This window comes from Cyclopterus lumpus, chromosome 18, assembly GCF_009769545.1.
Source record: "Cyclopterus lumpus isolate fCycLum1 chromosome 18, fCycLum1.pri, whole genome shotgun sequence".
In the NCBI taxonomy this organism is placed as follows: domain Eukaryota; kingdom Metazoa; phylum Chordata; class Actinopteri; order Perciformes; family Cyclopteridae; genus Cyclopterus; species Cyclopterus lumpus.
The window spans coordinates 6,842,697-6,866,288 of record NC_046983.1 but is presented as its reverse complement, the minus strand read 5'-3'; the positions used below and the strand labels follow the sequence as shown (position 1 = coordinate 6,866,288).

Below are 23,592 nucleotides of genomic sequence, written 5' to 3'. Positions count from 1 at the left end.
GTCTTTGACTTGTTTTAAATCCTTTTTAGTGGCCCCAACTGTTGAGCAACTTGATTCTGTGGCTTTAACGTATGTCCTTTTACCACTAGCGTCCTGCAGACTGCGTCCTTTGGATGAAACGTTCTGATCTCTGTGTCGCACTGATTCAGAAATCCAGTCTGAATGGTGAAACTGGGCTAGTTGGGGTTCACATCAAATAGTGGGATAAGCAAGCCTTCGTGATCAGGCTATTAATTCCCTATCTTTTATTCATGGAGTCTACACCCACAATATATTACAGACTTGCTTATTGAACCCAGTTGATTCATTAAATCTGTCCTCAAATTGGGATTTGTGATCATATAAAACATCACGCCTACTTTACCTTTGCTAATAACTGTGGCACTCTTCCTGTGATTTAACCGTACTCTGAAAACCACTGTGCCAGGGTTTCCACATAAAATTGTTTAGCCGAGGTGATAAGCCACTTAGTTGTTAGATAACTGCCTAAACAATAGTCATTCTCACACAGCTAAAATAAGGCGCCTACATTATAAAATAGCACCTTTTTTTTTTTGTTTACGTGTTTTACTTTTTACAAGTTTAAAAAAAAAAATCTTTTAGGGGAAAAGTTTGAGGTGGTGGTCCATTTTTCAGGGGCCTGAACCTGTGATAAAACACAGCGGGAAACCCTGTACCACCTCGATCTATACATGTATTCATCCGCTTTTGAAATCGGCCAGCCTGTGAACGCTACACGGACCTGTTTGCTCTGGTGGCTCACATGCACTGCTCACACTCACTCGCGCACAGTTGCATAGCAGCACAACGAGGGCACGCAAAGGAAGTGCTGCGCAGCGTGTCTCAACTGTGAAGGCAACAGAGCAAACAAGAGCTCTGAATTGATTTGACACGCACACGCACACACACACACACAAATATACACATACCTAGGAGGTTAGGGTAATCCAGTTCAAGAGAACACACACACCCGACACTACATTCACAGCAAACTGAGACTCAGCGTGACACCACCTTGCTAAAAGTAAGGGGCCTCTCACAAATATACTAAGCCTTATGTGTGGGTGAAGAGTTTGGCTAGCTTGTACGCATATATTGGCGATACTTTATATCAGATATGGCCTTGCAAAGTTATACAAGAGGCGACAAAGGAGCATGAAAGCAGAACATTTATTTAAAACTGTGATTTGAAACATTGCGCAGATCACTATTGTTACATGCTTTTTCAGTCTTGCACTGCAGTGAGACTTGAGCCAGTCGAGCAGAAAGCACACGTCAGCACTACAACTGAAAAGCTTTTCAAGTGTATAGTTACTGTTGGTTGACAAGCTGTGGTGCAATAGTTGGGGATAAACTGGGTCTTAAGCTTTAGCTTTACCATTAAAAGTTGAAAAATATTTAGCTGTGAAAATCCCTCTACAGAGACTACATGATTTATTGTTTATTTTTCGTAACACAGGCATGATGAAATAATGTTCTGCTTTGTCACCAGAAGCTATACTGGTATGAGTCACAGACTGTATTTTTTTGCTGTGCTTGAAGCTATAAATGGGTCCTGTGACCCTCAATGAGCCTCTGCATTTTGGAAATCATCCTCATCCTAAATGCATATAAAATGTCACACAATCCACAAAAAGAAAAGACACGGGAGTGTTGAAATAGGCTGAGCAGGCCTATTCATACCACAATATATAAATGTTATCTAGTGCAGGAAAAGGTTTGACAGAGAAAACTATAAACTCCAGACTCTTATGCTATAAGATTTTCAAAGATATTTTCCCATTAGACTGACCTGTGTGTGTGTGTGTGTGTGTGTGTGTGTGTGTGTGTGTGTGTGTGTGTGTGTGTGTGTGTGTGTGTGTGTGTGTGTGTGTGTGTGTGTGTGTGTGTGTGTGTGTGTGTGTGTGTGTGTGTGTGTGTGTGTGTGTGTGTGTGTGTGTGTGTGTGTGTGTGTGTGTGTGTGTGTGTGTGTGTGTGTGTGACGATTGTGTACATTTGTTGTTTTCTTTCCATCCTTTGCCGAAAATAGATGTATGCAAACACACTGGATGACTATACATTCTGGTCATGTTTAACTGCCTTTCCATTACAAGTTCAACCTGGTGGCATTTGGCAGCTTTTAAACTTGTATCCTTTTAATATCCCTCTCATTAGAGTGCTTGTTTCACATGAGCCCTCCCAAACGTATACCCTGTTGGTGTTTCCTTGTAATTATCTAGTAGTTCCAGTTAATAGCAGCCGTAATTGGTGTTTATAAGTGAGAGCTACTATACAGCTGGCGAAATGTGGTGATCTTCTGTGTTAAGTTGGATTTCTTTTGACCACCGTCGGATATGCCACAACTCTTTTTGTTTTCTTCTTCTTCTAGAAACCAATCTTGCCGCTAAAGAGCATATCAATGGAAACAAAAACATGACTTGCAGGGTAGGAAAAATAAATAATGGTGGAGAGGAAGAAGGGAGCGAGAGAAAATGAAAGCAGGATGATAACGATACAAACAAACATCGAGATAGAGGGCAGGATTTAGCAAGCGACAAATCTCCATGGCAACACAGCCATCACGACCTAGAGTCGGGCAGTGTGTGTTTGTGTGTGTGTCCTCCCACCTACAAATTTCAGTATAATGCAGCAGCTTTTGTATGTGGTGGTGTGTTATGTATCCAATGCTTGTTTGTTCCACATATAGCGTTTGTTTTTAGAAATGAAAATATCTTCTTCAAATATTGGATTGAGTTTCATGATTGAATATTAAATATTGTTTAAATAGATTCAAGTATTTCTTTGTCACACCAGTTATTCTCCTACAAAAGGCCATTTGTGTTTTACTGCCCCAGTTTTACCATTCCCAATACATCATTCTAAATAATGAAATCTTCACCATTGAATTTTAAATCGAATCGTACACTAAGTAATCCACTCGTGGAACCGTAGAGCTGCTGCCTAAGTGTTTTATAGAGCAGAAAAGTGTTTTTTTTTTTTTTACCAGTATTGCCACCCTTTCTATCAAGTTATGCCAGTTTGGACAGAGCGCTCTGGGTTTGGCTGTCCTAACAATTCGGACCGCGTTTCAGTGTGAATGGGAAGCCAAAACCCTACAGTGTGCGGAGATCTGGTGACATTCAAAATTAGTGTTGTATAAAAATCAATGACAGCTAAATTTCTATTATACAATTTTATATTAACCACCATCTTTATTTGGTACAATAAACCTTTTAATGCATTTTGCACAGCTTCAGATATGCTCCCATTTTGGGTAAAACATCAAACATGACAATGTATTATAAAATTGTGGGAAATGGTCTCTTGATAGTGTGCAAGTGATAAGACCCCAAGTTTAACCTAATTAACGGGTGTGCAGCTTATTACTCTTAAATTTAATTAAGTTTAATATAGGTTATATTTGTCTGTCGAGATATGCGGTCTTCATTGTTCTGTTGAGCCCTTCTTGATGCCAACATTATTTTAGTTGTGTAATAGGATAAATATTGTGTTTCTGTGTAACACAACCCTATATTGTAATTCTCTAACTCAACATTGATGGACAAACCGGCCAATCAGTCTCATATTTCTGATATTTCGCTGGTCACATTTACACACGCGGTGCAGACTGTAACCTCACAGCCAAGTTCAAATATGTCGTCGGTGTGGCAGCTCGTGTCCAAAATAGGCCGCGGAGGAGCGATCGTAAAACATTTGGAACAAGACACTTATATTATTATTTATTTATATCTAATATTATTATTCATTCCCATGCATACCGCTCAGAGTAATCGGAGTGACCGACGGGCTAACGGCTAACATTAATGTAGGTTGCATTGACTTGCATTATGATGCGTTCAAGCTCTACTCGGTGAAAGTGAATATGGAATCGCCCATAAATATTGCAATGGGTGCATCTCAAGTGAGTTTCAATTGCCATGGAAGGCGAGGACGCCTACTCCGGCAGGGTGAGAAACTGGGAGAACAAAAGATGTGGAAGGCTGACCGGATCTTGCATCGCAGTCGTCGGAGCTGATGAGAGCATTTTCCTCTTTGCAGTGTCGTAAACGGTGTTAAGTTGTCTCAGCTTTGCCTGATTTGTCGTGTTAATTTCCCACAGTGTGTGTTTTTAAGCTCCCCTCTCCTTTGTATTACCCCTACTTTGCCTCCCTGCTGTTGATGACATTTTTGCCTATGTTTGCCTATCTTGCATTTGGCTTGAGCCGTCTCTTGGTAATAATGCGACGCACAACTATTCTTTAGGGTCACTTTCTGAACCGCACCATTCTGGTTGTATCGGAGTGCCTTCCTCCAAGAACTCTGATTAGTAAAGGACAGTGATAATGAGGGAGAGTCAAAACACGTGTCAAAACACAACGAGTATTGGCTTTGTGTTGTGTGTGTGTGTGTCTGTGGTCACATGCACATTCTGGTGTTTGCAGTGTGGCAGTAAATGGCTCTGTGTGTCTTGGGGGTCTGAATTTGTGGGCCGGATATAAACACTATACTAATGGTCTCTACGCGGTAGGCAAAGAGCGATCAAGTCTGCCCTCAATCTGACAGGCGTGACACGGTAGCCAGTGAACTCAAGTTGAATGATGGTTGTGGTAGAAAAACTCATCTGGCATGGACATGCTTTCCAAAACATCTGAGCTGAAAGATGTATGTAAACAATTCACTGAACTGGAAAATTAGAAACGAATCAGATGAAAGACTTCTTTTCATGGTTGTTTATTTGTAGAAATATAATGTAATTTAAATTAAGCGTACTTGAAAAGTACCTTTTCTCCCTGCTCTGCTTACTGACCGGTAATTTTGAAGTGGTCAACAATGTCATGTGATTGTTTACATGCATGTATCTTTGGGCTTTGTTTCCAATGAACTACCTCTCCTCCTTCCACAAGAGAAGTGCCATTAACAAACCCTGCGTTTTCAGTGAGCATACGGTCAACTCTGTATTTAACGGACGTTTCACAGCCTATATGCCAAGTTTCCTTTGGACTAAACCGGAATCTTAAGTCAGTAAATTCTTTGAGCGGTTTCAAGTTTGTTCTTCTCACACAGCATCAGAGAGTAATGTGAGAACAAAACAATGATGTCACTTATTGTCCTCCAACACATCTATATTTAAAACTGAGGGGAGCGAGGAGAGCTGGATATGCAGTGTGTGAGTTGGGGGACGGGTGTGGGGGGCAGAGGGGGGGGTTGCTTTGCTTGCAGCTGCCCAAAAATGAAGGAAGAATTAGAAGACAAAAATAGTCTGACATGAAAGAGGATAGGAGAGAAGGAAGACCAAAGAGTTGAAGACTGTGGAAGAAGGAAAGAACTCAGAGGAAACGCCTGGATTTGCTTGCTTTACTTTGCACAAAGGTCCCAGTACACGACTAAATTAAAAGTTACGCCTGCTGACTGGTTGGACGAGTGTGCGATCCATTGAAGTTGTAGTACAGCAACGCTGAGTTGTACTGATTGTTCAAATTATACATTTAAGCCCTACTTAGGCTGTATACAGCTTAATAATGCACCACAGTTTAATCGATTCATATTTTATATTATGAATGTGAATCTGCAACGTTTCTAGTTGTGTTGTAAAATGCATGTCGTGAAGTTAAAAGTAGGTTAGCTCCCTCTGCGATGGAGTGCCCTGAAAATGTAGAGTTACATAAAATGTTTAGTTGTGGTCTGTTTTTATTTAGTTTTTTTATTAAATGACGCACTGTTGTGGAAAGTCCCAGTAGGCCGGTCCTTGGTAATGCATTTGTTAAGGCGCCTGGACCAGGTAATTCATTGCAGTTGTGTGGTTGGACGGTTTAGTTGAGTGTTTGGTAGCTAGAGTAGACACTCTGATTCAAAAGCAATGTGTTCATCTCAACGTGTGTCATATCGTGCCCTAGGTGTATTATTGTCTCCCAATATCAGCCAATTATCCCAAATCACAGAGTGCTTTAGATTTGTCGGTCAGCACCCCAGAAACCAGTTTCCTTGGATGAGATCATCAGGTTATACAGGATATCAGACTGGTTTACATGCATAGTAGGAAGTAATTTTTCAACACAAATTTTTTTGTCATTTTTGGAAAAAGACTTATTTAGATTTTGGGAAGGCTACTTTGGCTCTGCTTTTTTGTGGGACTAAAACTAGGTTTCGCTAATCTTCCACCGCGATGAGAGAAACTTTTACATACATATATTTAGGAAATCATGTTACGATAAAAGAAACAGGACGTGGTGGAATTTCATATCTTCACTTGTCCCATTTATTAGAGCAGTTCTCTGAGCATTACTACAATAACACTTAGTTTCAATAGGTAAGAACTATACCTAAGCATCTTCAGAGTCTGTCCTATATACAATAACGCAAATTTACAAATACACGGCACAGCTGCAAAAACATTCACTGGCCTTGAGTTTTTGCTATTTTGTTGTATTACAGCCTGGGATTTATGTAATGCACCGTCACAAAATAAAGTGAAATTTATTTGTCAACATGACTGCAGTCTTAATGTCACATTCTCTTTGTATAATACATTTTATATATATATATACTTCTTTAGAAACACTTCTTTAGAAACACTTAATTTCAACTTTTGTATTTGGACTTTTCATGTGTAAATTATGTTACTTGCATATCTTCTCCCACACCTTTTTCAATTCCATCAAAACAAAGGAAATAGCATGTCTCATCTCCAAGTGCTAGATCACATAGACGTCTGTGAGGACCAGTCTAGAACTCAGCTTTTAATGGTCAGATTGGGTCTCATTGTCTTGAATAATGTCCACATCATACACACTGTTTCTCTCACCATCTCCCACATGATCCAAAAATAAAAATGATTTGCTTCCCCCTCTCGCAGGGCCCCATAAAGACCTTCCCCTGTCCTCTGGGTTTAATGTAACTGTCATTTGTTTTTAATCCCAGTTCCCCTGCTTTTGTTGAAGCTTAATCTGGCCTATTACACTTTGTGCAGGTCTGCACTGTCAGCATGAGGAAGTGGAGGTGGGGGGGGGGGTTGGGACACAGACGTTAGATCATACCATCTGGAGCAAGAAACACACAAACACGATGAAGTAATCACGGGGTCCTTTCTATCCCCTCGATGTGTTAATGAAGGGAGGGAGATGTTGATGAAAATGTGGTCTGTTGGTTATTTGGGACGTAATGCGAGCCTCTAATTTGTTCATGGAGAGTGATAATTAGCTGAATACAACGAGAACAAGAGAAAGAGACGATTGGTGCGCGCCAACAGTGTGAATTTCACTGGGCCGTCCCTGTCGTTGACGTCAGATCTCCGAGGGGTGTCTGTGATTTATGTCGCTGTGTGCGCGTCGGTGTACCCGCACCGGTGTGTATTCTTGTATCATTGCGCCGGTGTTCGTGTCACAGCCCGTGTGTGTGTGTTTGCGTCTCGTCACCCTGGAGCCAGCCGTCCGCTCCTCTGACCCTGATCCCCGTCACCTGTCCACTCAGATCATACACACACGCACACCACACACACACACACACACACACACACACATACACACATAAATGCACGCACACTTGCTGTGACCCTTTCCTGGAGTTGAAACCCAATCGCTGTTGCCAACCATGCAAAACTTGCCAGCACAGCAAGGTTTTGTTTTCTTTTTGTGGGTGTGTGTATGACTCTAAAGACCTACTGTCTGCTGTAAGATGAACTGAAGCATTTCTACTCCTTACTACCATATAAAGAGATTATTAAAATAACTTCTGGCTTTGGTGGCTCAAAGAAAAGTCGCACAGTGAATGAACTCAGGGTACCATATTATTTTAGGCGTTGAGTCGTTTGAAGCCCAATGGGAATATCTTACCAAGTGATGCATATTGTTCCATGACTGTCTGCAGTGTAAAACATTACCCATAGTAAAACAGTAACTATAGGAACATCAAGACTCAGCTCTGGGTCCCAGCACCTTAACTTTGACTCGACAAAAGAGAACCAGTGTTATCAAACAGTTTCAGTGTTTGGGTAGTGGCTCTTAATGACATGTGCTCATAACCTAATATTGATGGATTAAGTGAGGGAGGCCAGGAGGAGACTGATATCTACTGATGTCTTTTTCCTTAATTTTTTCTCAAATAGATAGATAGATGGTTTCCAGTGAGACTTAATGAGTTTATTTAGTGACTTTGCTGTTGTGAACATTACGGTTGCGGCTCTAGAAACAGAGTTTAAAATATGAATGAATTATAATTCTGTTCTGAATATAGTTTTTGCGAGATAGTAACTGTTACTTTAAGGGCATTGTTGTCTCTCAGGTGTCGATGAGGTGGGTAGAGAGTTACCCAACCTCATTTTATTTTAAAGCATATCTTTGTGTTTTTTTGGGTAATGTCCCACTTATGTGGATGAATGACACTCCACTAGCCTACGAGATGAATGTCTCTCCACTACTGAAAAGTGGAAACTAAACAGTGACACTAAACATAAAATTAAACTGAAATCAAAGGCTCTGTATTGATGGGACATTTAATCACAGGATATTTAAAGCTTGTAAGGGCGGATGAGGTTTTGACAAAGTATTCAGGACAGCTGATGGCACTGTAGAAGGGGAAAAAAAACTTGCCTCCGCTTTTTGCTCCGGCACATTTCACTGTCACTTTCCAGCACTTTCTGCCTCCAAGTCATCATGCCCTCTTGTGCTCACATCTTGACTTCTCTCTTCTCAGGAGACCAAGTCAACCGGGCGCTCCAGCATGCCGCGATGTCGGAACTCCGTTTCCACGACCACATCAGATGACCAGCCGCACATTGGTAACTATCGGTTGCTAAAAACCATCGGCAAAGGCAACTTCGCCAAGGTCAAACTGGCACGACACGTCCTCACCGGAAAAGAGGTATACACACACGAACACACACACACACACACACACACACACACACACACACACACACGGTGGATAGATTAAATCTATCCTTTGTTTCCACTATATATAAGTTGTCCTGACTTTCTAAACTTTAGACTTTTATTTTAAGCCATTTTAGTCACATTTTGGAGACTTTAACTGGAAACTGTCTATTCAAGAAGAAGAAATATAGGAACCATAAACCTTTGTCTAGAAAAGTAGGTATATCTTACTCTGAACTGCTTTGACTGTTCAACCTAAAAGAAAGGGAAATAAAGGCGTGCTTGGGTGTCGTATTTTTTAGGTCAACCCCGGAAGTAAGCATCACACTGGTTTCCTTGACACAAACCAAATGGAATATCGCCAAAAAAAACATTGACTCTATGCCATCAGTCAATTACAAATGGACTCCAAATCTTTTTAGCCACTTTCTATTTTATTTATCTATTTTAAATTAGCCACGATGATAAAAAGAAGAAGAACACTTTACCTAGTTTGACTAAATGTTAATCTTCCTTCCTGGTTTCTGAGGATAGAGGAGGGCTCATGCTGTGACAGACAGACAGTAGGTCTGGTCTGATCCTGGACTTGCATGGCTTTGGAGACGGTACATCTGCTGCAGGAGATTATATCTCCATTGTCAGCTTGAATAGAGAAGCCTACAGGTCTCTGTCTCATTGTGATTTCCAGATGTGATGTAACGTAGTGGTCTGTCCCTTTAAGGGAAACGCTGCGTCTGCAATGAGCCCATGCTGGGGTCTGTCTGAGGCCCAGTCAAGTACACTCTTTTGTATGTATGTGTGTGGGTATGTGGGTGTGTGAGAGTGTGTGTGTGGGGGGAGGCTGGCTCTGTCAATGTGTGACAGCTCTGCCTGACACCCTGATAACACTCCATGTGACTTGCTGGCGCACGCACGCACACACACACACAGAGAAAGAAAGAAAACAAGGGAGAGTCAGAGGGCATGAAAGAGTCAGACAGACGAGCACAACCAGAAATAGGAGTGAAGAAATTAGTTAGTTTACAGTGAGCGATGGATATGGGATATGGGGTTTCTCTTTGCGTCCTATACTCTTTTTCCATCTCATTCCTTTTTTTCTACATCTCTCACTTTGAATCCCTCCCATCCGCCTGTTTCTCTATTTTTTGTTTTTCCTTTCCTTATTTCTCTCTCTCCTCATCTTTCTCTCACTGTCTCCCTCGTTGGTGCCCACTGTTGGATTATGAACTATAGACCTCCATTATGTTATTTGTATAAACCATGCTTCAGCTCAGTGTGTGTGTCCCTGTCTGTATATTGCCTTATTATGCAACTGTCGTCCTGCTGTGATTGTGTGTTTATCACCTAATTTTGTGAATGTTCTGTGTGTGTGATATGTCCAAAATGATGGCAGTGCGCATGTGTGCTGTGGTCACAGGCTGTGTGACTGTGCAGGTTCGTGTGAGCGGGATGCGTCAAACCCACTACAGCAAGTGTGATTAATGAATAAGGAGTCTAAATTAATGTTGTTTTGCTTCTAGGTGGCTGTAAAGATCATTGATAAGACGCAGCTCAACTCCTCCAGTTTGCAGAAGGTGGGTCCCTTTCTCTCTCGCACACACTCACACAGGCACACCATCCATACCTCAGTCCTTCTTATCCCTTTTCTCAGAAGTCATTTTTAAGTCACCATTCCGGCCCCACGCCCCCCTCTTTTCTCTCTCTCTCTCTCCCCCTCTCTCTCTCTGAAGTGGTCTAGTTTTCAGAGAGAGTTTTAATTACAGGAAACAAGCTGCAATTACTTCTTTTGATCGTGGCAGGGTGGGGTCTGTCCACTTACACGCACACTCTCTAACCATGTATTGCCCGCACACTCGACACGCACTCGACACACACCGACCGATCACTTATGCATCCGCAGACATAAGGAACAGACACTTGTGTGCAAATGCAGACAGACGAGAGCGCATGACAAGAAAATGTAAAAACATGGCAAAGTCACTGACCGGGCCGACGAACATAAATTCAGTGATAAATGTTGTACACTGTCTCTGGTGTGTCTTCTGGATAATTTGCCTGTAAGCGTAGTTTGACCGTATCTGCTGAGTCAGAGGAAATCAATTTGTAATGAGTCAAAAGTGTCTCTTCACACCTTAACCACGGAAAGAGACTTGATGGCGTTGAGCAAGACTTGGTTAAATTAGTACGCAGTGAATTTACAACCAGCTGAGGGCATTGCCCCGTTGAACCCAAAAATCCTAAATTGTGGCAGACCTCGGGTAATAAATGTTTGTTTTTATTTTCCTTGTAGTAAACCGAACCACATGCTCATGAACTGAAAGTGAATGTTTTCGTTTCCAGTGTCATTCTTCCTCATTACAAATATTGATTCTGGAGACTTTGCAATGATTACAACTCTGATCGACATGTGCATATGAAATCTATTGTTGGTCATTTGCACATGAACATCTAGAATGTAAATGTAACTCACAACAACACACACACGTTCACACTCTTATTTCCTTTCCCCTAGCTCTTCCGGGAAGTGAGGATCATGAAGATGTTGAATCACCCCAACATAGGTGAGTCACACTGAAACGTGAGGCGTCGTCACTCACTGAGCACCAGACTGTGTATCAAGGTCACACATTCAACCAGAATCATAATAATCCTTTTTCTCTCGTCTCTTTGATTTTCCCTTTCACTCTTACTCTCCCGGCCTTCTCTTTTGGGCCCTGTCTCCCTTCACTTTACTTTTCTCTCCCCGTCCAATCGTACTCTCTCCACCTCCAGTCAAGCTCTTTGAGGTGATAGAGACAGAGAAGACTTTGTACCTGGTAATGGAGTACGCGAGTGGAGGTAAGTGCGCGTCACTGTGAAATCATTCCTCCTGAGGCTAAGCACTCTGTATTTTCGAAACAAATGGTTCCCAAATGAAAAGCTACCTCCCCTGGTTATACACAGGCTCTGCAAGTACTTTATCCAAAGGATAGGTATGAGAAATAGACAGTTTAAAAAAAAAGAAAGAAAATGGGTTTAGTTCTCTTTGGTTATTGACCATCTCTATCCCCTTTGCATTGAAAAATACTCTTATTGTAAATTGTCCAGTATTTGTATTTTAATTTAAGTGCCCGTACTTTGGGACTAAAGGCAACTATTTTCAATGTCAGTGTCCCCTTGACCCAATACTCTGGTTTTAAGGAGACAAGTATCAGGTTCCAACACTAAAACGGCTCTCCTCCTCTCTTGTGTCTCCCAGGAGAAGTCTTTGATTACTTGGTGGCCCATGGCAGGATGAAGGAGAAAGAAGCCCGTGCCAAATTCAGACAGGTTTGTGTGTTGGAGAAAATAATGCTGTTGCTTTAAGGCATAAGTGTGATATACATGTTCAGTTAATTTATCAATAAATTCATTGGCCCATATCAGTTATGCCTTTTGTGTTTTTAATGATTGAATGTTAATCATTAAATGTAAGCAGTCAAGGGAGTTACTTACATGTTGCATCCCAACTTCCTCATGATTGCTTCCTGATGAAATCGTAATGGAGAACTGTGTCTTTTACTTCTTTTAAAACTTTTACTTATATTTTGTCATCCTTTCTCTCACTCCATCGCTCTCTCTCTCCAGATTGTGTCAGCGGTGCAGTATTGCCATCAGAAGTGTATAGTACACAGAGACCTCAAGGTGAGAACACAAACATTGTTGAATTGCATTGAGTGTTAAAACCCCATTCTCTTTATCTCTCTATCTCCCTCTCTCTCACTCTCTCATAAATGTTCATAGAATTTGACATTTTGAAATGAAATCCTGCCCCCATGAACATGCGGCCTAGAGGTTAATCACAAAGACGATATAATGTCCTCCTTCATGTGCGAGGGCAAAAACACACGTACCCATACTCAATTGTATTTCTATGCAATTCTCCCGTTGTGTTCCCTATTACAACATCCTCTCCATCTGTCTCTTCATATATTTCCCTTTCTTTTCTTTGATGCACATCAAACAGTGCCAAAAATGAAATGCAACAATCACACACACACACACACAGGTTTAATGCTTCCAGGTCATTTTGGTTCCTAGTATTATGCAGAGCTGTAAATCCTCTTATTGTGCCAGCAGCTAGACCTGTAGACAAGACATTATCATGATTACTTCTACAGTAACCATACAGGAGCCTCTCATCTCAAAGTTGTTTTTCCCTGTAATGGCTATTGGGGCTTTTTTTTATCAACAATTTCAATGCTTTTAACCAAGGTCATTACACTTGTTTTCTACATTGTAAGCAGGCAATGATGGTTGGCATTTACAAAAACAGGCAGCATGGGGAATAAGATTTCTGGAGGGCAGACGGTTCTCATTATTTTAATGCGTACCATCCTGCCCTTTATCCTAATCACTCTTCATCTGTGGGGTTGTATTGTGAAATCCAGCACCGGCTTAATTCTAGTAGGTCCTACACTGCAGGAGCATATTTTGATGAGCTTGCTGCACAACAAGACTAAAACCAAGTTGGAAAAACCCAGCATGGCTGCAATCATGTTCAACATATAGTTTATACTGCTGTGACTACTATACTAATGAATCTTGGACTTAATCTTAATTGTGTTGTTGGTCAACTAGAAAGGTTATTGTTCATGAGCTATAGATGATTTTATTGTATTTGTTGGGTCAGAGCCTTGAGATGACGTCAGTCTTGTATTTAATGTGCACACACACACACTCAAACACACAGTAGCGGCAGAGTTCTCAGAGCAAGTGTAAAGGAGCGCACACCTGTTGCTAGGCAACCCCAGCCTCCTTGCCCACTGGCTCACTTTAGGCTAAGGATAGAAACCTACACTCACAGGAATAAATTGTGGCTACTCACTTAGCCCATTGTGTGCAACTTGTAGGCCCCATGCCATTACTCTGAAAAACTCCTCCGCCACCCAGCAGTTTTCTTTTTTCCCCAGAGAAAAGTGTTTCAGACGACTATCTGTGGAATATATTATCTTCAAAGAATTAGCATTTCAGAGAACATCTTTGTTCCACTGACACTGCATGACAGGGTAGCCTTCCTGTGGAGGATGGGAAGTGGAAGCAAAAAGATTCCATATGTGGAAAAATGAAAGATCACATTACAATTGTAACACACTGCAAATCAAAAGTGTTGGTGTGTAATTTCCTGGCACATGATTTAGAAGAAAAAAAATCCCAGCATATTAATAAATCTTTCCTTTTTTCCATATTATTTCCCCCGACATCATGATGTTTTTTTCCTTTTTCTCTCTGTCTGCAGGCGGAGAACCTGCTGCTGGACGCAGACATGAACATCAAGATAGCAGACTTTGGCTTCAGCAATGAGTTCACTATGGGGAACAAGCTTGACACGTTCTGCGGTTCTCCACCTTACGCCGCCCCAGAGCTCTTCCAGGGAAAGAAGTACGACGGGCCTGAGGTGGACGTCTGGAGCCTGGGGGTGATCCTCTACACACTGGTCAGCGGCTCGCTGCCCTTCGATGGACAGAACCTCAAGGTCAGGAAGAGGAGAGAGTGTTTTTGTGTGTGTGCGCTCATGTTCATTACATAAGCAGATGTCTGTATTCTGTGGGTGGTTGTAGTATTTGTCATGCTGGTTTTGGTTCCTTCTTCCCCACAGAAAGCAGAAACAGAACTCAAAAGAGAGTGAATGTGTAGATTACAGGCGTTGTGATGTTGATTATTTGTTCCTGGTGACTGCATTATGTTGTTGAATTAATCAATTTCCATATATATTATATGGCAGTATAGGCTACAATCAAATATCCGCATCATTAAAGTACCAGGAGAAGTATGAGCAATATGTTTTGATAACGTCACAAACAAACTACAGTACCACTGTGTTGGAACTGCTTGTTGAAATGCCCACCAGCTTGTTTAACAACAATATGAATCATTTTGGGTTGCTGCTTGGCTAATTCAAGCCACATGATATTAAACTGCATAAAGCGATGAGATTCATGTCCTTTATCATCAAACACTGGTTCATAGACCTTCATTTTCAGTTAATCGTTGGAAACATTTGGATAGTCTGGAGTGCACTCCACACATTCATGTGAGTTTGCTGCTTTTAGAATCTGAGGCTTTTGTGAGGATGAGGAGAGAAAAGGATTGTGTTTATGTTTTGAAGGTGGACTTTTAGAGTCTGCTGCTGACTTTTCATGCCCGTGTCCATCTCCAGGAGCTGAGAGAGCGCGTACTGCGTGGTAAATACAGGATTCCTTTCTACATGTCCACCGACTGTGAGAACTTGCTCAAAAAGTTCCTCATTCTGAATCCCTCCAAAAGAGGTAGCCTCGAGGTACGTTGCACTCCGTTACACGCACGCACACGCACAAACAAAACATTTATTTCAGGAGCTTTGGATTCTTTAAAAAGAATCATAACATCAACAGATTTAAAATGTCTTGTATTTAAATTGAAAAAGAAAACTATAATGAAAATTGTCCAACTCTGAATAGCCAGACCACTGATGTTTAAGTTGCTAATCTAGCGGTGTACGTAGCACAGACGGTACTAAACTGTAGACCGAGACTTGCTTCACCAACTATATGTGAGTTTGTTGCTGAAGTGTAAAGTGCTTTTTAAAGCCATCGTAAATACATGTTAGTTTGGGAGTTATTAGTTACTGAATTAGTTGCACTGAGAGGTAATTGGACCGTAACTAGTCTTATATGGAAGTTATTAGCAAAAAAAGAAGACCAGGTAGATAAATATGTGCTGCTGAGAAACAGATTCCCATGAACATTTTGGATTAAAAACATACCATAATGTTGGCTTTCTCCTGTGTCTTCTTCTCTTCAAAATGTTACGGCAGCCTTGTATGAATATAGAAAGAAGACTCTAGCTTAAGTGTTGGAATTTAGTCCTGTGACCGTTTCATTTACACCTACCCTAAAATGTGTCTACATTTCTAAGCAGCCAACAGAATGATGTGGTTTACCCTAGTTTTCCTCAGAGTATACTAAATAATGGTCAAGATTAGTGATGGAAAGAGATGAATGATGTAGAATGAATTCATCAAGTTCAGTTCAGTTATGCATCCCTACCATTGTTTGCCAAATTGTCCTGAGGTGACTCTTTTGTACTATTCTCTTTGCCCTCTCTCCTCTCCTCTTTCGCTCCTTAACCTTTCCTTAACCTTTGAAATGTGAAATCTTATTTCTCCCTGTATCCCTTTCGTCCGTTCTGGCTTCCTCCAAACAGCAGATAATGAGGGACCGGTGGATGAATGTGGGCCACGAGGAGGAAGAACTCAAACCCTACATCGAACCCCAGCCAGATTATAAAGACCCCAGGAGGACAGGTAGTAATGGAAACGCACAGAAACTAATTTCTACATTTGTTCCTTTCTTCCCCCGATGCACATGCTTACTCAAGTACAAATGTTCTTTTTCTCCACTCACACACAAGGAAAATTCATCTTAAGGAGAAAAATGATGGACTCGCAGGAAGTTCACCATTCTAATTATAAACTGCTTTTGTGTGTCCAGACATCATGCTGACGATGGGATTCTCTCAGGAGGAGATCAAGGACTCACTGGTGAACCAGAAGTACAATGATGTGATGGCTGCATACCTGCTACTGGATTATAGGAACTCTGAGGTACACTTTCTTTCTCACATTTACATGCCGTTAAGTTACATAGTACTATGCCATGTAATGTTGGTTTGTCAGAGCTCTCTGAGCTGCAGTTGCACTGAAGTTATACAGGAAACTGTCACTCAAATCAACTCTTGTGAGTTCATCATTATGTACACGAAAATGTAGGTCTTCCCTTTCATCATCAGACCAAACAAGTTGCTGTGATCTCTGAATTGTGTATATATATATATATATATATATATATATATATATATATATATATATATATATATATATGTATATATATATTTATGCTCAAAACAGTAAAAAAAACAAAAACATTTAAATGATATTTTTAATTCTTTTGTGTTTGTTGTATCCACACCACAGTCTCTCTGCATCTCCTCCCGATACTCATATTCAGATTTCCACATTTGTCTTTTTCCCTCAGCTGGATGAAAGTGGCATCAAGCCCCGGCCAGGATGTGATGTAAGCAACATAAACGCCCCCTCACCGCCTCACAAGGTACAATGAGAACACATAATGTCTTCTGCTAACACACAATGAGGTCTCCCAACTCCAGCCAGTGACACGAGAGAACCTTGGGAATCTTCTCTGACGTAGCTCATTTTTAGGTTTTTAGATTGTTGACCTACATACAGGTACAGGTGAAGCAAAGCAACCAGCAGTGTTGTAGCTTTCCCCTGGGAATGGCTCTGTGGATTGACAGCGGCTGTACGTGTGTGTGTAAACACTCTGACATATAGAATACCACACTGACCCGGATGTCCACTTTGCCTCTCTAAGGTGCAGCGCAGTGTGTCGTCCAACCAGAAGCCTCAGAACCGCAGAGCCACCGACCACGGTGAGTGGACGGATCGTACAAAAAAAAAAATTATAATTATAATAATCATATGTTTTAGAACTTGGTGTAGTAAATAATTGAATGAAAGATTCAAGGCCTTCAAAGGTTGTGATACAATAAAAAGTTCCCCTTGATTTTAAAAGTGAGCATGAAAGAAAGCCACAAAAGAAGTGAGTGGGCGAGCAGAAGAAGGTGGAAGGGAATGAAACAACATCTCTCAGGCTAGAGCGCAGCAAGTGATGGCCTTTCTAATACCCTCCCACTTTTTCATTTTCTAGGCTCCTCCTACTCTAAGAGGGACAACCGGACTGCAGGAGAGGATTCTGGGAGGAAAGGTTCTTCAGGCAGCTCCACTACCAAGGTGCCGGCCAGTCCTCTGGTCCCCACTGACCGCAAGAAGAGCGCCACGCCCTCCACCGTGAGACCAAACACCCACACTGCTTTCATGACATTTGCAACACTCAAAGTTTCTATAAGAAGCCCGTTAACAGTACATTATATTATCTTAATCTATGGTCAAAACAGATGCTAGTTACTAATTAAACTAATTTAAATAAATGCCAATATAACTATGACGGTTTAAAATGGTGTAAGAAAGCAGAAGTGCGCAACATGTTCAAGGTTCTGCTTGTTCTTTCCACAACACCGAGGACCCTGACACCAAAGCAGATCAATGGACTTCAACCATCATTCAATGTGTTATTTGCACTTGTGATTTTCCTTCAGTGACATGTCAAAATGTCTTCTGTGAAAATGCCCTTTTTGTAATTTCTTAGTATCACCCAGCTCTGTCATCCCCTTAGTTGGCACCACGTAAGAACACCCAAGGCTGTATTATAACGTATTAAACAATGTCAGCCAACAAAATAATTTTCATATGACACCTACCAACAAAACTTTAGCAAACTCAACTTAATAAAACGTTTTAGAAATGATAGAAGAAGTGTGTCAGGGTGTTTGGAGTCAGATTGTGTTTATAATGCAATGTGAGATTCAAAGTCTCTTCCCCCTGGAGTTACATGACGAGGCCTCCTCCTCAGGACTATGTGGGCGTGTGCAAACTGTGTACGATTGACATCTCTGTCACTCTCCATTCAGTCGCACCCTGTTCGGGCGGGGACAACTTAGACTTTTATCATTTTTATTACACAGTATTTGGACTTTGCCAGATAGCTCCACCCAACCTCATTCTGAGCAGATGTATGATGTGTCAGGCAGGGAAATGGAAAACACCTTTTGTTGGGAGTGCAATGCTTTTAAATAACCATAAAAAATGTAAAAACAGAGGTGAAAATGTATTGGATTTGTCATTGCGTGATTGTGTAGTGAAGACTTAATTAATGTTAGGCAATTTAGGTCACTAGTCCGTGCTGATTGGGTGGCTTGCTCAAGGCTGTTAAAGTAATAATTGCTCCCCTTGAATGCCATTCCTCCATCCTCTGGCCACTGCACTGATTTAACTGTTTTGTCCTCTGTCTGAAACATTTCTATATTTTCTAACACTCGTCATCTTTTGTTCCCCTTTGCCCTCAGAATAGCATCCTGTCCACCGGTACTGGTCGCAGTCGGAACTCTCCTCTGACTGAGAGAGCAACGTTGGGCCAGGGCGTCCAGAACGGCAAGGACAGGTACAAGCACACACAGTCACACACACGTGTGTGTATATACAGTGTATATACAGTATACACACAATGAAAAATGGGTTCAAAAAGATGGGCATACTATAGTTGCATACAATCGCTCTCACACACACTCTTTCTTGTCACCAGCAACTCAAGGAGTTGCATTGAGACAACCCTGCTCCCTCACTAACACACACACACACACACACACACACACACACACACACACACTCACACATAATATTGACACACTAACCATGGTTTGTGAATGAGGCAGTCCCACAGCTGTCTCAGTTACTGGATCCCAGACCTTGGCTGGTACTCTCCAGAGCTCTGCCAGCTGGCTCAGGGAGGGCCCACAGCTTTACCCCGGGATGGGGTGAGCCCTCCTGGACAAGGAAATCAGGCTCCCTTGAGAGTTTAGGCCAAACCTCCAGTAGATTACAGATTACCCCATGATGGTCTGATGGAGGCAGGGTTCGATGGAATCACACACACACACGCACACACACGCTTCCACACACAGGTTGACATATGCTGAGACCTCGTTTGTCTTTTAAGCTCTTGTCCTTCTTTCTGTTCCTTTTCATAAAATATTATTTTTCAATGAACTTTGACTTCCACAAAGTAGTTTAATCAAAGATTATGTCCAAAGTCAAATCAGAAATAGACGGTATGCTTTATTCTGCCATCCTCATTTTAGGCCATAAAAGCACTATACGCAATAAGTCGTTTGTCTTCGAGTTTGATGCACGGGATCGTCAGCCGCTACGTCTCCACATTACAACCACACGCACATTACTCATGCTTAACCAGCCATATGCTTTGTGTGCTTCTTCATGAGCATTGAACATTAAGCCATTGTCATTACTGCTTTATCACCTGGACATGAATTCGTCTCAAATGACCCCTTCGTTTTCCAACAGTGCACAGCTTACAACATTACATATAATTGAGTCCATGATCAGGAGGATCAGTCTGAAGTCAATTTTCCCTTTTGTCGCTGTTTTTCAGTCCAAGCACTCCACAGTGACGATGTGGTCATTTGAGACGGCATTGTTTTTGTTTTTTTGAGCACCGTGGTTCTTTTAGCCATGGTAGGCTCCGCTAACTCAGTGGTTGTCATCTGCTTTGATTTTGAAGTTCATTTATTTGATCATCATTAATGCTTTTGAAGTTTTGGCTTTTATACTTGTTACACCTCCCTCCCCTCCCTTCCCAAATCTTCCTTTTTTGTCCCCTTTCTGTGATTTTCTAACGTTTTGCGTTTGTTGTTCTTTTATCTGCGTCTGAGCTCTTGTCCCTCTGGATCTTAAGTCACTCACATTTCCTTAGCACCTCCCTTCTTTTATTTATTTGTTTCCCCTCCCAGCTTCCCTTTTCCTTCTTGTCTTTATATTAATCTTTCTTCTCTTTCTCCTCTCTCTCTCTCTCTCTCTCTCTCTCTCTCTCTCTCTCTCTCTCTCTCTCTAAGGAGATTAGGAAGACTTGTGATGGAATATTAACTCTTAGTGGCATTATATGGTCTTTGTACTTGCCTCTTAATAGGCTTACACATACACAACAATATCTACACAAACACACACTGATGCTGCACACATACAAACTCATTGACACACACAAGCTTAAACATACATGTCACACATGCTCAAACTCTTGCCACACACTGGGTCGTCCAGTAAATTTCCCATCACCAGCCGTGTTAATCCCAGTCAGAAACAGCGTGCATTTCTCTCGGCTATGTGTTTGTTTTCTGTGTAATTGGCAGCTGTTTGGTTGACCTCTATAAATGTCGCCCTCTCTGCTCTCTCTTCATCTATCTCTCTCCCTCTGGTACCACTCTCCCCTGTCTCTTACTGTGTTGCTTTCTCTGTGTGTGGATAAAGTCAAGTTAGAGCTGTCAGTAATGTGCAAAGCTTTGTAGCCCGTAGCAACCTTGCTGATTAAGAGAGGGTTCAGGACATAGCCAGTGTTCTTTGCTTAAGTAACTCAATAAGCTACTCGTTGTTACAGATATAGTTTAGATTGTTTGCAGTAGAAAGGAAGAGGGAAAGATTGGAGAGGGAAAGTCAGGGACTTGACGGGCAGAAGGAGTCACGAGACGGGTCAAATCCATCAAACTCCCGGCTCAGAGGTCAGAGTGATAACCTCGGCAGGACAGTGAATGCAGCATCCCAACATGCCCGTTACTACCTGAGAACGACCAGAAGCTAAATGGTTTCAATTCTGATTTTGGCTGTATGTCTTGCAATTTAAAGATTACCTTTTTAAAATGGGTTAATCTGCAAATCATTTGTTGGATTAAGTCATTAAACATTTAATTGATAAAAATGTCTGAAAGAGAACAAGAAACGGCAAATATTGACATTGGAGAAGCTGGGATAACTATACAAATAGAAATTACAAAACTATGTTTTAAGGAAGACAACCAATTTAATATCAGAATTGCTGCGCTTTAATCGTTTGTTTTCCAACTAATTAACTTGTCTCATGTCTAAAAATTATTTTGAACTTTGTTATAGTCAATATAATACAATTGTATTTGTAGAAAACAATTCTTTTAACACCATACAATGCAGTGGGCTTCACGACAAACAGCAAGGGACTTAAGCTAGATAACTATTTACACAGTGGAAGTGGTTTGTTAGAGAAATGTGGTTTGAGTTCATTTTACTTTGTAACCGACACATCAAGCGCTGCTGATAATATATTTGAAAGATATTTAGACCTGCTGGGAAATTTAGACTTACGAGTGAAATCCGAGGTTGTCTTTATGTGGTGATCTGACATTGTCCACAGTTTGTCTCAAGTGTCTTTTCAGTCTTTCGAGCCGTGTTTGCGTTAAAGTTGGTCTTTTGTGCTCATGTGGATTTTTACATGAAAACACAAAGGCACAAGAACACAGTCCGCCTTTCACAGAGGTTTGTGATTGCGATCTTTGTGAAACCGCGATGAAGCAACGTTGGTAGCAAAAAAAGACAGACTTTCCTCTTTGTTCAAGTCCTTTTGCTCTGTGTTTCTGTCTCTTTTTTTTGTCTCTACTTCCTCCGCTCTACCCTCCCTCCCCTCCCCCTCCCCCTTACCATGTTTGATAAGTGCTGCTTCTAACCATGCTCCACCTCACCTCACCTCCCTGCCCATCCACACACAAACCCCGCCCGATGTTTGTGAACGTACGTGTCATGCTCGTTTGTTTGTCTGAATGTGTGACGTGTGTTCGTCCTTTGTCGGTCGCGTTTTTGGTTTGTCTGCGTGTGTGTATGTGTGCGATGGGCGGGGTACTCCTCCTGTTCCTCCCCCTCCTCCCAGCCTAAACATGCCGGGCTCCCGCGCCTCCACTGCCTCGGCCGCTGCCGTCCTCTCCTCCTCCTCCTCCTCCTCCTCGCGTACCCGCCACAACAAGTCCCTGTCCTCCTCCAATCATCCATGCCCCTCTGACCTGCACGCACCACGGCCCAGGCAAGTCTCTCACTCACTCACTCACTCACTCACTCACTCACTCTCTCACTCTCTCACACACACACACACACACACACGGATACACTCCCAGCTCCCTCAGCCCCTTTGAACATGTACCCCTTTACTCATCCTTCCTTCAAGAACTCGATAGACAAAAGGGAAAAAGTACAGCTGAAGAAAGGATAAAATGAAACTCTGAAACTTTCCATCACTGCTAGATTAAAGGGACTGCCATTGTTTTGTTTTTATTCCTTTTTAAACTGCATGTAAGGTAGTATAAGGCCTACATAACCTCTCCGATTATTATATCAATAAAAACTATTTCTAAAACCAGCCATCATAGACTCAACAGTTACTTAGCAACGGCCAGGAAGTAGATTGTGGAACTCGGACGGCTGTACAAGCTAAACTCAGTGTGGCGATGTTGACAGATCTTGTCTTGGCCAATCAGTCGGTCTCAAACCTCCCATTACCCAGCAGTCAGAGCTTGAGAACATGATGAGCAGGTTTTTCACTGTACTGTACCTCTGACAGAACAGAGATAGATTTTTTTTGTTTTTTTTGTTTGGTTTCCCAACAGAAAAAACAGACAAATTCATAAAAGAGACATCTATGGACCAGCAGGGATCAGATTTCCACATGCAGGGGTCTCAATAGCTAATAAACTGTGTGCAGTCCTTTGTAGATTGGCTGTCTGTGTAGTGAGGAGTGCTTCTAAGTGAAACCTAATTTACTGTTCATATTATGTTATTATTAAAGGGACGAAAAGAACGAAAAAGGTCTTTGGACATATAACCAGAAATTCCTATTTTTACCCCCTCGGCCACCAGGGGCCTCTAAACAGACGATCTGTTAATTGTAGCTTGTCCACCAACAGACATTGGACTATTTGCAGGGTTATTGGGGGGAACAATACACAGTTTCTGTATTTAAAATGGCTAATGTTGACATTTACAGGTAAGTTGCTAAGCTGTAAGCTGCATTATTAAGAGTCTGTCACAGGCTGGATGGCGTCACTATCTTATTGTTTCAAACAAAGCGGCCTGTGCAAGTAAGAGGTTAAAATTAAATGTTTTAAACCATTGCATTGAAAGATGTTTTCCATCTGCTTAGATTGAAAGTCAACAGTTATTACAATTGTTCAGTCATTAATAAAAACATATCCCACATTTCTTTTCATAAAACTGTTAGTGATCTGGGGAGAACCGGGGAACATG

General features: G+C 41.6%; 1 protein-coding gene across 11 annotated transcripts in view; it reads left to right on the top strand.

Moving 5' to 3' along the window:
* Positions 1 to 23,592, top strand: part of mark2b (MAP/microtubule affinity-regulating kinase 2b) — a 40,856-nt gene that overhangs the window by 7,569 nt on the left and 9,695 nt on the right. For 6 of the 11 annotated variants that reach the window (XM_034556705.1, XM_034556701.1, XM_034556700.1 and 3 more), the window contains exons 2-16: positions 8,668 to 8,835; positions 10,367 to 10,420; positions 11,359 to 11,407; positions 11,619 to 11,684; positions 12,085 to 12,155; positions 12,453 to 12,509; positions 14,104 to 14,340; positions 15,025 to 15,144; positions 16,035 to 16,149; positions 16,337 to 16,449; positions 16,880 to 16,954; positions 17,237 to 17,294; positions 17,573 to 17,712; positions 18,828 to 18,922; positions 22,226 to 22,375. In XM_034556705.1, the coding sequence (XP_034412596.1) occupies positions 8,668 to 8,835; positions 10,367 to 10,420; positions 11,359 to 11,407; positions 11,619 to 11,684; positions 12,085 to 12,155; positions 12,453 to 12,509; positions 14,104 to 14,340; positions 15,025 to 15,144; positions 16,035 to 16,149; positions 16,337 to 16,449; positions 16,880 to 16,954; positions 17,237 to 17,294; positions 17,573 to 17,712; positions 18,828 to 18,922; positions 22,226 to 22,375 (1,568 nt within the window). The remainder of the gene's footprint in view (positions 1 to 8,667; positions 8,836 to 10,366; positions 10,421 to 11,358; positions 11,408 to 11,618; positions 11,685 to 12,084; positions 12,156 to 12,452; positions 12,510 to 14,103; positions 14,341 to 15,024; positions 15,145 to 16,034; positions 16,150 to 16,336; positions 16,450 to 16,879; positions 16,955 to 17,236; positions 17,295 to 17,572; positions 17,713 to 18,827; positions 18,923 to 22,225; positions 22,376 to 23,592) is intronic. The other 5 variants (XM_034556708.1, XM_034556699.1, XM_034556702.1 and 2 more) reach the window with 4 other exon arrangements.